This window comes from Garra rufa, chromosome 21 (genome assembly GCF_049309525.1).
Source record: "Garra rufa chromosome 21, GarRuf1.0, whole genome shotgun sequence".
In the NCBI taxonomy this organism is placed as follows: Eukaryota; Metazoa; Chordata; class Actinopteri; order Cypriniformes; family Cyprinidae; genus Garra; species Garra rufa.
In genome coordinates, this window is record NC_133381.1 from 8,908,526 (window position 1) to 8,923,425 (window position 14,900).

Here is a 14,900-nt window from a genome sequence, read left to right on the forward strand (position 1 = left end):
TCAGTATTGACATATTTCAAAAATATATTTCAAATATTTGCATATATATATATATATATATATATATATATATACATACATACATACACACACATATATAATATGTATTTATTTATTTGTATATGCAAATATTGAAATTGAGCTTGCACATTATAGATTACAGTTAGACTATTACAAAGATGAACATTAAGCCATTTAATTATTTATTTCCTAAATAAATGATTACATTTGTCTGCCTGCATAAAATGCCTGCTTAAATTTCCCTTAGATTTACATTTTTTTTTCTTGAAAACAAAACCTTTTCGTTACTGTTCATGTTTAATACTCACATTCTCATTTTTCCCTGAAGAAGCAGCTTTAATCAGAAACAGATTTAATGCAATGTATTCTGATCCTTTCGCTGTGCTACAGATGGTTTGTGTGTGAACAAATGAAGGTGGGGTGTGGGGAACGTACCCCAGAGATGATATAATGCGAGCAGCCATGCGGAACCGCTGCCACTGTCACTGTGTGCAGCGCGTGTCGATTCCTTCATTAACTCTCCCGTGCCTCCATCTCCGGGGAGCTAAAGTGGCACCCCCCTCGACCTGCACCTTGCAGCGCTCCACCTCCTTACCGTTTTACTTCACCGTGGCCTTTAAAACAAACAGGGTCACCTAAGAAACCCCTCACATAAGCACTGACCCCTCCGTCGCAGGACCAGCCCCCTTCTCTGCGGCCGTCTCTCCCCCCACACGCTGGCATGATGGATCGAGCTGCCGAAGCGCCGGGGCTGCGGGTGTGAGGAGAGTGAGAGCTTTCATTAGTGTCCCTCTAAAGAGCCCAGCCTGATTTATTCCATAAATATTCCCCTCAGGGGACGCCTGTCTCTGACGGCATTTCACTACAGCCGCGCTTGGCGTGTGTGTGTATATATAGATATGTATATTCATGCTTGACACTGGCACTTTTCTCTAAATTAGCACATCCTTGTTATTTTAACCCAGAGCAGCATTTTAGATGTGTTTTATTCCTTTATTTGTGTTTTTTTTTTTTTTGAGGGGAGGCAATTGTTGCCTTATGGACGGTAAATCTTTCCTTTGCTTGAGGCCAGATCACCTTAGCAGTCACTTCTCATGAACCCCCAAAAAGCCCTAGTAATCATATTGAAACACTTTGATAACTACATAGAAGTGTGCTGAAAACACTCAAAATGCTTTAGCAATCACATAGCAACACCCTGACAACCACACAGAACACCTTAGCAACCACATAGCAACACCCTTGCAAACACCTTAGCAACTGCATAGCAGCATACTAAAACTACTCAGAACAATTAGCAACCACATAATAACACCTTGGCAATCACTCAGAACACTTTAGGGACCACATAGCAACACCCTGGCAACCACTCAGAACACCCTTGGAACTACATAGCAACATGCAAAAATCAATCAGAACACCCTAGGAACTGCATAGCAACATAATAAGGCCAATCAGAACCTCTTAGCAACAGCCTGGAAATCACTTAGAACACATTCATAACATGCACAACAACATGCTAAAACCACTCAGAATAACTTTAAAAACTAGCCAGAACACTTTAGGAACCACATAGCAACTCCCTGGCAACTGCATAGCAATGTACCGAAAAACACTCAGAATACAACAAGATAAAGCCAATCAGAACCTTTTAGCTACCACATAGCAAATAACATTGTAAAGCCAATCAGAACTTTTTAGCAACACCCTGGCAACCATCCAGAACACTCTCACAACTGTATAGCAAAATGTTAAAAACATAAAGAACACCTTAGCAAACCACATAGCAACACCTTGGCAACCACTCAGAACATCCTAGCAACTACATAGCAACATACTGAAAAACACTCAGAATACAACAGAATACAACATCTAAAGCCACTAAAACACATCTTAGCGTCACCCTGTCAACCATCCAGAACAACTTAGCAACCACATAGCAACACCCTTGCAATCACTCATAACTCCATAGCAACCACACCGCTCAGAACAACATAACAACCTCTCAGAAACACCCTAGCACCCATATAGCAACATATTGAAAAACACTCAGAATACAATATGATAAAGCCAATTAGAACCTCTTAGCAACATCCTGGCCACTACCCAGAACACCTTTATAACTGCATAACATGTTAAAATCACTCAGAACACCCTAGCAACCACATAGCAACATCTTGGGAGCCACGCATAATGCTTTAGGAACCACATATCAACACCTTGGCAAACAGCTAAACCCTAAATACTAAAACCACTTTGAACATCTTAGCATCACCCTGGTGACCATCATGAACAACACCCTGGAAACTGCATAGCAACATGTTAAAACATTCCTTGACAAAGTCTTGTAGCCAACCCTGTTGACAAAACCAGCATATGCTGGTTAGGTATGTTTTGAAGCATGGCAGCTGGTTTAAGTTGGTTTAAGCTGGTCCTTAGTTGGTCATGAGATGGTTCAAGCTGGTCCTGAGCTGGTTATGAGCTGATTTAAACTGGCAATGTGCTGGTTATAAGCTGGTTATGAGCTGGTTTAAATGGGTCCTGAGCTGGTTATGAGCTGGTTTAAGCTGGTCCTGAGCTGGTTATGAGCTGGTTATAAGCTGGTTATGAGCTGGTCTAAGATGGTCCTGAGCTGGTTATAAGCTGGTTATGAGCTGGTTAAGATGGTCATGTGCTGGTTATAAGTTGGTTATGAGCTTGTTTAAGCTGGTCCTGAGCTGGTTATAAGCTGGTTATGAGCTGGTCTAAGATGGTCCTGAGCTGGTTATGAGCTGGTTAAGATGGTCATGTGCTGGTTATAAGATGGTTATGAGCTGGTTTAAGCTAGTCCTGAGCTGGTTATAAGCTGGTTATGAGCTGGTTTAAGATGGTCCTGAGTTGGTTATAAGCTAGTTATTAGCTGGTTTAAGTTGGTCCTGAGCTGGTTATGAGCTGGTTTAAGATGATCCTGAGCTGGTTATGAGCTGATTTAAACTGGCAATGTGCTGGTTATAAGCTGGTTATGAGCTGGTTTAAATGGGTCCTGAGCTGGTTATGAGCTGGTTTAAGCTGGTCCTGAGCTGGTTATGAGCTGGTTATAAGCTGGTTATGAGCTGGTCTAAGATGGTCCTGAGCTGGTTATAAGCTGGTTATGAGCTGGTTAAGATGGTCATGTGCTGGTTATAAGTTGGTTATGAGCTTGTTTAAGCTGGTCCTGAGCTGGTTATAAGCTGGTTATGAGCTGGTCTAAGATGGTCCTGAGCTGGTTATGAGCTGGTTAAGATGGTCATGTGCTGGTTATAAGATGGTTATGAGCTGGTTTAAGCTAGTCCTGAGCTGGTTATAAGCTGGTTATGAGCTGGTTTAAGATGGTCCTGAGTTGGTTATAAGCTAGTTATTAGCTGGTTTAAGTTGGTCCTGAGCTGGTTATGAGCTGGTTTAAGATGATCCTGAGCTGGTTATGAGCTGATTTAAGTTGATCCTGAGTTGGTTATAAACTGGTTATGAGCATGTTTAAGCTGGTCCTGAACTGGTTATGAGCTGGTTTAAGTTGGTCCTGAGCTGGTTATAAGCTGGTTATGAGCTGGTTTAAGATGGTCCTGAGGTGGTTATAAGCTAGTTATTAGCTGGTTTAAGATGATCCTGAGCTGGTTATGAGCTGGTTAAGGCTGGTCATGTGCTGGTTATGAGCTTGTTTAAGATGATCCTGAGCTGATTTAAGATGGTCCTGAGCTGGTTATAAGCTGGTTTAAGCTGGTCATGTGCTGGTTATGAGCTGGTTTAAGATGGTCATGTGCTGGTTATGAGCTGGTTTAAGTTAGTCTTGAGCTGATTTTAGCTGGTTATGTGCTGGTAATAAGCAACTAGCTCCTGATCAGTGTTTTAAGTGATATAAATGTATTTTCTAATGAAATTTGATTTTTAAAGGCAAGTGAATAAAAACACACAGAGAATAACAGCCCAGAGATTGTGATAATAACAATGATCTGTTTCAAAGCTAGAATTATGATGACGACCCTGAGCCATAAGCGATGATCTTTATCCCTTTTTCTTTCAAATGTCTCTTTCTCATTCTCTTTCCCATTCATCTTGTTTGACAGGAAGAAGGGGCTGCTTAAAATTCAGGGCAATTAACTCTTGATCCCATCCATTTAGCTGTGAGAGGACGTGAGCGATCACTTAAAGAGCGTCACAATGCACTGACAAGTGGACATCAGGCCTTGCAATGACCTCAACATAAATTATAAATGCAGACTAGAGCCAGAGATGATTATGAGCTCTTTCTGCACCATAACCACCACAGGCATTGAGCTCAACACTGACATCCAACCTAATATTCAGAGTAACGCTCATTTGGGTTTCCAATGGGCTGATTTTCAAACCTTTACAGTACATTTGGTCCCAAACTAGAATATTCGTTCACATTTGGCTTTGTATTAGCATTGATTTTGCCATGGAGGACAATTAGAACACAGTCCCATGATTAATTGATATGATTTGACTCACCAGGCCGGTCTGATTCTGTGAGATTCGCGGTGAGTTACTATCTAACAAGCTACGGCCAAATGACATGCTTAAGCACATAGGTTAATCATATAACAGCCGCGGAGTCAGCCATCGATGAGAGCCGCAATAATTCTGATGATAATCACGGTAATTACTATCAGCATTATCACTCAGAGGCATGAAATTGACCTCTAGAGATCAGCGGAGGCCTGGATGGATTGGAGATAAGAGCCTGCAGGTCCTATTTCCGTTCGTTGATTTAATTTAATGTAAATAGAGGGTGAGTCTGCATACAATTCCATTACACTGCCAGTGGCAGCTATAGGAGCTTGTTGGGATAAAGGGAAGCATGGCAAAAACTGGCCACCCACACATTATGGCTTTGTTCCAATAGCTAGTGAGCTGTTCTAGATAGACAACTTCTAAGGAAGCATACTGACCAATTCTGACCATTTATTACTATATTTTATTTTATAATTTAGATATATATTATGATTCATAAATTATGTGTATTTTATTTTTTATTATATTATATATAATACTTTTAAACTAAATTCTATTAAACATTTATTTTGCTTCATGTTAGCTTCAGTTCGGCCAAAACAAGGTAACTTTGATGCCTGTGATGCCTTAAAATACTGTTTATGTAGGCAGCTCACTAGGTTTTGGCACAAAGCTTATGATTATCGAACGTTAGGAACTTGCATGTTGTCCAATTACAGCAACCCCTTGCCTCCCAGTCCTGCATTTCCTGCCTTGGCTGACATTATTAATTTTGGAGGGCACCCTGGAGCCTGTGAAGCAGAGGATCTTTGGTACTATAAATGGATACACAGCCTGCTTTGGTCCTAATTGAGTCTGATGTTCCTCTGCATGCGCTCTAGATCTACAATATTTTTCCAAACATAAATAAACAGTGGCCTGATAAAGCAGCTGTCTTATGTAATATTTACTGAAATTGTCCAAATGTACACTATTTACTTTTTTAAAATGCATGTTCCTGGTCTTATTGTGCATGCTATTTAAATTATCTTATTAATTGGCTGTTGGTTATTAATTAAAGCAGTCTTTCCAAAATTGTTAATCTGGACCATATTGTCACATTCCTACATTTGTCCTTTCACGTCTGAAGCACACATATGCCCATCAGTCAGTCTCTTTGTCAGCTGTTAACTAGCGTCACCATAGTAACAGCACATTCAGTACTGGTGTGTGCACTTCAGTTTGCAGTCAGCAGTAATGGATCTGGCCTTCAGGAGGCTCAGCTCACCTCAGCACCACTTATGCCATGTGTTTATATCTTGCTTGTAGGCCAAAAACCATTCGGATTCCCAAGCAGCCTTTTTGGCTCAACAGGAGAAGCCCATTTTACTTCTACGTAATGTATTTCAGAGTGGAACAGGATATAAGTGTGTATGCTGTGTGTGTGTGTGTGTGTGTGTGTGTGTGTGTGTGTGTGTGTGTGTGTGTGTGTGTGTGTGTGTGTGTGTGTGTACCTGGTATTCATCACGTTGTGGGGACCAAATGTCCCCACAAGGATAGGAATACCAGTAGATTTTGACCTTGTGGGGACATTTCTCAGGTCCCCATGAGGAAACAGGCTTATAAATCATGCACAATGAGTTTTTTGATGAAGTAAAAGTATGCACAATCTCCTGTGAGGGCTAGGTTTAGGTGTAGGGTAGGTGTAGGGCGATAGAAAGTACGGTTTGTACAGTATAAAAACCATTACGCCTATGGAATGTAAACCCAACATGTGTGTGTGTGTGTGTGTGTGTGTGTGTGTGTGTGTGTGTGTGTGTGTGTGTGTGTGTGTGTGTGTGTGTGTGTGTGTGTGTGTGTGTGTGTGTGTGTGTTATGAAGCACCAAACAGGAAATAATTATATAAAATCTGAATGTATAAATGCACATTGTGAATATCTAGAAGTAAATCTGAATACATAGTTATGAATCAGAATATATAAACATGAATCAGAATACATAGTTAGAATTATAAATATACAGAAGTAAATTAGGAATTATAACTATATATTCATGATTTACATTTCTATCTATATATTCTGAATTGTATTTATATATTCAGAATTATAGCTATATATTTTGATTTACTTTTATATATTCAGATTTACATCTATATATTCTGAATTGCATTTATATATTCAGAATTATAACTATATATTCTAATTTACTTCTATATATTCAGACTTACAACTATTCTGAATAGCATTTACATATTCAGAATTATAACTATATATTCTGATTTACTTCTATATATTCAGACTTTAAACTATATATTCCGAATTGCATATATATATTTAGAATTATAACTATATATTTTGATTTACTTCTATATAATCAGACTTACATATTCAGAATTATAACTATATATTCTGATTTACTTTTATATAATCAGACTTACAACTATATATTCTGAATTTCATTTACATATTCAGAATTATAACTATATATTCTGATTTACTTCTATATAATCAGACTTACATATTCAGAATTATAACTATATATTCTGATTTACTTCTACATATTCAGACTTGCATCTCTATATTCTGATTTACTTCTATATAATCAGACTTACAACTATATATTCTAAATTTCATTTACATATTCAGAATTATAACTATATATTCTGATTTACTTCTATATAATCAGACTTACAACTATATATTCTAAATTTCATTTACATATTCAGAATTATAACTATATATTCTGATTTACTTCTATATAATCAGACTTACATATTCAGAATTATAACTATATATTCTGATTTACTTCTATATAATCAGACTTACAACTATATATTCTGAATTTCATTTACATATTCAGAATTATAACTATATATTCTGATTTACTTCTACATATTCAGACTTACATCTATATATTCTGAATTACATTCATATATTCAGAATTATAACTATATATTCTGATTTACTTCTATATATTCAGATTTACAAATATATATTCTGAATTGCATTTACATATTCTGAATTATAACTATATATTCTGATGTACTTTTATATATTCAGACTTACAACTATATATGCTAAATTGCATTTATATATTCAGAATTATAACTGTATTCTGATTTACTTTTAAATATTCATACTTACAACTATATATTCTAAATTGCATTTATATATTCAGAAATATAGCTATATATTCTGATTTACTTCTATATATTCTGTTACAGAGGCGGTGAGAGGTAGATCCAAATGCAGCTTTATTGACAGACGTAGTCACAACGGGCAGGGTCAATCACCAGCAAACAGGAATATCAAGGGCAAGACAAAAGCGTAATCTGATAAAACAGGCGAGGGTCGAGATCCAGATGAGCAGTCCAATGTAACACAGGAAAACAAACAAAGAAAACGAGGCAAAACTATGACTAAATTAAGACTGAAAAAACAAGAATAGAACTATGGCTAGGGCTAGGCAAAAACAACAAGGGAAACTTGGAAAACGCTTGGTCAGGTTAGCTAGGAGCAGAACAATACTTTGCGGTGTGTGGCATGGGCTTGCTTAAATGGCTGACAAACAGGAAGTAACCAGTGAAGCAGCAGAGGGAGCAGCAACAGTTAGTGAGGGGCAAGGCTCCCTCTGCTGGCCTGGTGTAACATATTCAGACTTACAACTATATATTCTGAATTGCATTTACATATTCAGAATTACAAGTATATATTGAGATTTACATCTATATATTCTGAATTGAATATATATGTGAAATATGTCGCCCTGTTCAATGAGTAGACTGACCAGGTTGTTTTTTGGCCTTCCACAGCCATGGCTTTGCCAGTGCTGACTCACTAAGGCAGAATTGTAATTCAAAGCGCTCTATTTTTGCTTGAGCGCTCTCTGCCTCTATGGTTTGTTTGATGATCCAGTGAAGAAGCAGCTTCATCTCCTGAGCTTGGCTGTCTGGGAGAGCCTTATCTGCCGAAACAGCCTCCAAGTGCCAAACAGCTCCACAGGTCAGAGTCGCTGAGATTTATACGGGTCCAACTCCTCTGGTTATACTCTATTTTAGCATATTCATCTCTTGACAGTCCTTCACATATCTATAGACTCTTGCACACACAATTTAAAAAACACACACAAAATCACATGCAAGAATGGCATAGATAGGCTATGTAATGAAACACAAACTTTGAGTCATCATGAATAATAGAAACCTTCAGAATTGAATAACTATGTTTTTCAGCATAATAATAGCTTTATATTCTGAAAGCACTACTGAGAGAGAGAGCTATTTTATAGCTAAGTTTGGAAAAAGTCATTTCTCTTGGGATTGCACTGATTAACCCTTGGTTTAATCTGAGCGGGCTGACTTTAGACCCCAAAATAAATGCTTCCCAGCCCAGTCAATTAACTCATAATGGCTCATTAGGTATTCCAGATACTAACTAAAGTAAACAGCTTCATTAGCAGTGGGTCTGTCAACATCAGAGAACCGTGGCATTGTTTGGCAATGGGGTTGTACGGAAAGCTAATAAATTAGTGATTAATTTTCAAACCAGGCCCAAAACTTAAACCATGTCAGAAGTGTGCATACAAAAGAGGCTGAGAGATAGTATCAGTCAGGCTTTTAATTGAGTGAGGCGTTTAATCAGAATCTCAAGACCGAGTTTGGCTGCAGAGTTCTGCTCATTTAAATATGAATAACCACTGCAAGTTCGGTTTGCCACAGTGCTGTGTCGTAATTGACGTACTATCAGAACTAAACCACAAAGATAAGAATTAGAGCGTCCCAAATACACTAAAAATATGCCGGGTGTCCAAATTATATAAATTTAGTGAGTTCTTGCATATGTGCATGTTGGCAAATTTTGCCCACAATCCTTTTTGCTATGGAAAAGAGAAGAAGTTTGTGTTGATTGTCTTTTTTCTGTTGTAAAAGTGATCAGAAATGCAGTTTTTGAAGTTAAATATTAATTAGTATGTTTTTATTTATTTATTTATTTGTAATGAATACATATATATATAATGGTTAATTAATTACAAATAAATAAATAAATAATAAATATTAATTAATATTTAACTTCTAAACTGGATTTCTAATCACTTTGCATATCTTTCATCTGATTTTTATGTTATTCAATTTTTTTTTTCATTTTAAAATTTACAATTTATATAAATTTTTATATATATTAAAATACTAATTAAAATATTTATTTTTATATTTTATATAACTTAGATTATACTTTATAATAAATCATATAACACAATGAATAAGTAGATTTTAGATTTGATATTTTTAATTGACTTATAATATTATTTAATTTTAAATTTGTATGTATAATTATATATATTAGAATAAAATGGCCAATAAATTGCCAAATAAATGCATATAAATATATTTGCAAAAATATATATTTTTGTATGTACTTATATTTAATATATACTTTAATAAGTGCTTTTGTCAAACATTTTGTGGTCAGTAACATTTTTTTTCATGGTTTTTTTATGCTGACCAATGCTGTATTTATCTGATCAAAAATGCAGGAAAACAGTAATATTTTAAAATATTAAAATTAATGTTTTCTTTTTTAAGAAAAACAAGTCTACACATTGACTTTACTCAATGTATTTTAAGATTGAAAATATATTGTCTCCTGAAATACATTTTTAATATATTTTGTACTTTCTTAAGCTGTGCTGTTACATATATTAAACATATATTTGAAATATAAGTTGCTAACATATACAAGCTAAACCAGTGCATCATATGGAGGTTTATGATATAAAGACAATTATATGACATTATGTCATAAAATTGCCACACAGGTTGAATTTGGTATAGCACAGTAGCATACAAAAATTGTGTTCTGGTATGCTAATTCAACCAATGTCCTACTACACCCAGTTTCCTATTACTAACAAAGTACATACTTGCATAGTACAAGTATATAAAGTCCTAAAGTCACATTTTCCATTAAACCCCTTCTAATTGTATTAGCTAATGAGACTCATTAGCACAAATAAGCTGACATATATGAAGCAGATACATATATCCGTGGCTGAACCGCCGCCTGCTTATCTCTCGTCCCCGCTTACTCACATTATGCAAGCGAATCCCCTTTAATCTGCACCATATGGATAAAATGCTGACTAATTAGAAGCGATATGTAACAGTTGTGTGTTATGTTAAAGCTCTAGGGTGTGTGCTATAGCGGTGGGAGCGCTGCGGCCTGCCCCGTTCATGCTCTATGTTTGAGGTTGAATCTCAATGCGGCGGCACGGCAGCTGTGGATCGGAGCAGAATGTATGAAAAGTGACAGGGAAATTAGACGACAGGCCCTCTGACACAAAGCACCGCCAGAACACGACTGTAGGGTAATTCAGGCTGCAGGCTTCCCTTCTTTCCAGCGCCGCAGGAGTGAAGCGGCGTCACCCAGATATGTCTAAGAATGTTCTGAGTTCTTTGCATTCGAGGAGATGAAGGTTGTTTTAAGGATAGTAGTGAAGTTCAGCTCAGTTTCTGGCACAGAGAGCTGATGTTTTATACTGACGCTATTAGTCTGCTGGGTAGGTCTGATCTAGTGGTGGATTAGTCACTTAGTGCCTTGGCTTAAAGGAGAAGTTCACTTCCAGAGCGAAAATGTACAGATAATTTACTCACCTCATTGTCATCCAAGATGTTCATGTCTTTTTTTCTTCAATCGTGAAGAAATTATGTTTTTTGAGGAAAACATTTCAGGATTTCTCTCCATATAGTGGACTTCTATGGTGCCCCCGAGTTTGAACTTCCAAAATGCAGTTTAAATGTGGCTTCAAAAGGCTCTAAACAATCCCAGCCAAGGAAGAAGGGTCTTATCTGGCGAAACAATCAGTTATTTTCTAAAAAACATGACAATTTATATACTTCTTAAGCTCAAATGCTCGTCTTGTCTAGCTCTGTGTGTACTCTGTGTATTCCAATTCAATACCGTTAGGGTATGTCGAAAAACTCCCATCTCAAAATCCTCCAACTTCAAAATCATCCTACATTATTGCAGAAGTACCGACTAAGTGTTTACAAAGTGAACGTGCAAAAAAAGATCAAACAGCCTTCACAAAAAAGGTAAATCAGCGATGTAGGGTGATTTTGAAATTGGAGGAGAAAAGGACAGGACTGCACAGAGTACACGCAGAGCTAGACAAGACAAGCATTTGAGGTTAAAAAATATCTAAATTGTAATTGTTTCACTAGATAAGACCCTTCTTCCTCGGCTGTGATCCTTTAGAGCCCTTCGAAGCTGCATTTAAACTGCATTTTGGAAGTTCAAACTCGTGGGCACCATAGAAGTCCACTATATGGAGAACATTCCTGAAATGTTTTCCTCAAAAAACACAATTTCTTTTAGGTAAGAAATTTAGGTTATAAAAACATTGTGGGAATGTTGTTTTGAAATGTTTCTAAAATGTTAAATGCCCAGTTTTCTTGTTGTGATTATAATGTTATTTAAAGGTTACAAAAACAGCATTCTACTAACTTTATCACTCAAAAGACATTATTTGAATAATTGTTTTTAATATTCTAAGAAAGGTTAAAGCGATAGTCATTATTACTCACCTTCATGTCGTTTCAAACTCGTAAGACCATCATTCATCTTCAGAACACAAATTAAGATATTTTTGATGCAATCCGAAAGCTTTATGACCCTGCATAGACAGCAATGCAATTGACATGTTCAAGGCCCAGAAAGGTAGTAAGGACATTGTTTAAATGTGCCATAATAGCAGCACACTGCAAAGTGGGATGAGGAAGAGGATAATTGTTGAATAAAGTTTTTTTAACACGTTATTGCTCTCATGCTCATATCTGTGCAGCCTAAACATGAAGAGAGTTTCCTGTGAGGCTTTGCAGTTCGATTCAATCTGTATTATATATCCCCCTTTCAGAACATTGGTCATGTAGTCTGGTGTCTTTAATTTTGAGGCGACCACTGTCTGATTTTCTGGAACATTATGGAAATAGTTAGTGCAGAGGTGCCAGAGCACTGGGTCCAACTTTACTGTTGCCTGTGGTGCTGAAAAGAAATCCTTGGAGAAGTGTGAGGTATGTTACAGATGGAGAGAGTGAGAAAGAGCGAGCGAGAGAGAGAGAGAACAAGATTGGTGCGGGGATTGAATAGTAGACATTATCAGCTGAGCACAGGGGCTGAGAGGCGGCAATGTGATGTTGTTCCTGTCTGTGTCTTCCTTGCTTCCTGTTTGGATGTCCTCGCCCGGTCTCGCTTCTTCTTGAGCCTGGACATTCTTACCTGGACAATGTAATCAGAAGAATGAGCCAAACAGAGACATGGAGGAGAGAAACTAAAAAGATATGCTCAAAGTGGGAGAGAGAGGAAGAGAGGGAAAGATGAGATTGGCGAGCCGGTGCGTAGGCAGTCAGGAGTGCTCAGGTGTGGGGATTAAGCTGTTCGCTCATTGCAGAGGAACCACTTGGGTCGATCTGCTGCGGATACATTAGAGGAGGGGTGCTCAACATTATCTAGCATCCACAAATAGCACAACACGGAGAACTAATGGATTCCTGATGAGCTGTCAGACTCCACATTCAATCTGGTGGACACCTGTTTGAGAGAGGACAGGGATACAGGACTGGACACTTAGGGCTCCTCGGGCCCCCTAAATGATGGACAGGTGAGAGACGAGTAATCTTTTTCTCTAGCCTCACTGGACTGAAATGTCTTGCTAGTGCTGTTTGCTAAAGTGAAACTAAATTCTCTAACATTTAGTCCTAATTTGGTGTATAGTTTAATTGGGACTTACTCAAGAGTCTTAAGTGGTAGATTTATGTTAAAAACTCTTTATAAAATAAATATTCACATATTAATGTGTATGCTTTGAGCATGTAGTTCAAAATTAACCACCTAGCAACTGCATTGCAATATACTAACAATAAGTTATGTTGTTAATGTAATAGAGTTAACGTTATAGTTATTGTTCTTAGTGTAACCGGGTCTATACTTCAGATACATTTACCTTTGCAATCATATACTAATGGCCTGGTAGCCACCTGTAAAATCCTAGCAACACCATAGCAACATGCTGACAATCAAACAATCTTTGTAACTGCATGGCAATGCCCTGGCAACCACCCAAAACATCCTAGCAACTCCATAGCAACATGCTGACAACCAAACAATCTTTACAACTGTACAGCAATGCCCTGGCAACCACCCAAAACACCTTAGCAACTCCATAGCAACATGTTGACAACCAGAATTTCTTAGGAACTTTATGGCAATGTCCTGGCAACAACCCAGAACACCCTATAGCAATAGTATAGAAACATGCAGCCACCCAGAATACTCTAGCAAGATGCTGACAGTGAGAATATCTTAGTAACTGTATGGCAATGCCCTGGCAACCACCCAAAACACACTAGCAATTTCATAGCAATTTGCTGACAACCAAAACATTTTTGCGACTGTATGGTAATGCCCTGGCAACTACCCAAAACACCCTAGCAACTCTACAGCAACATGTTGACAAGCAGATATTCTTAGGAACCTTATGGCAACACCATGGCAACAACCCAGAACATTCTAGCAACTCCATAGCAATAAAAAAGACCTTAGCAACTGTATAGCAATGCCCTGGCAACCACCTAGAACACCCTAGCAACTGCACAGAAACATGTCGACAACCAGAATATCTTAGTACCTGTATGGCAGTACCATGGCAACAACCCTGAACAGCCTAGCAACACCACATCAACATGTTGACAACCAGATAGCCTTTGCAACTGTGTGACAATGTCCTGGCAACCATCTAGGATACCCTAGTAACTCCATAGCAACATGCTGACAAACGGACAACCTTTCCAACTGCATAGCAAGTGTTGTACTACCCAGAACACCTTAGCAACACCACAACATGGTATTGACAACTAGAAGCCCTTTGCAACTGTGTGGCAATGCCCTGGCAACCACATAGAATGCCCTAGCAATGCCATAGCAACATGTTGGCAACCAAAATACCTTAGCAAGTGCATGGTGATGCCTTGGCATCCACCCAGAATCCCCTAGCAATGCTATAGCAACATGCTGACAACCAAAACTTTGCAACTGTATGGCAATGATCTGGGAATCATCCAGAACACAATACACCAACATGTTGAGAAGCAGAAGACCTTAGCAACTGTATGATAATTCCCTAGAAACCACCTATAACACCTTAGAAACTCCACAGCAACAGGCTGACAACCAGAGAGCTTTGGCAACACCTTGGCAACCACCCATAACATCCTAGAAACTCCATAGCAACATGCTGACATCCAGAAGACCTTTGCAACTGTATGGTGATTCCCTTGCAACTGCCCAGAACACCGTAGCAACTCCATTAAAATATGCTGACGAACCGAAGACCTTTCAACTGTATGATAATGCTCTGGC

At 37.9% G+C, this 14,900-nt stretch overlaps 1 protein-coding gene across 1 annotated transcript in view; it reads left to right on the plus strand.

Moving 5' to 3' along the window:
* The window catches only part of kif26ba (kinesin family member 26Ba), a 134,270-nt gene that overhangs the window by 70,067 nt on the left and 49,303 nt on the right, over positions 1-14,900 (plus strand). Inside the window, exon 4 of the mRNA XM_073827554.1 lies at positions 8,403-8,489. Coding sequence (XP_073683655.1) covers positions 8,403-8,489 — 87 coding nt within the window. The remainder of the gene's footprint in view (positions 1-8,402; positions 8,490-14,900) is intronic.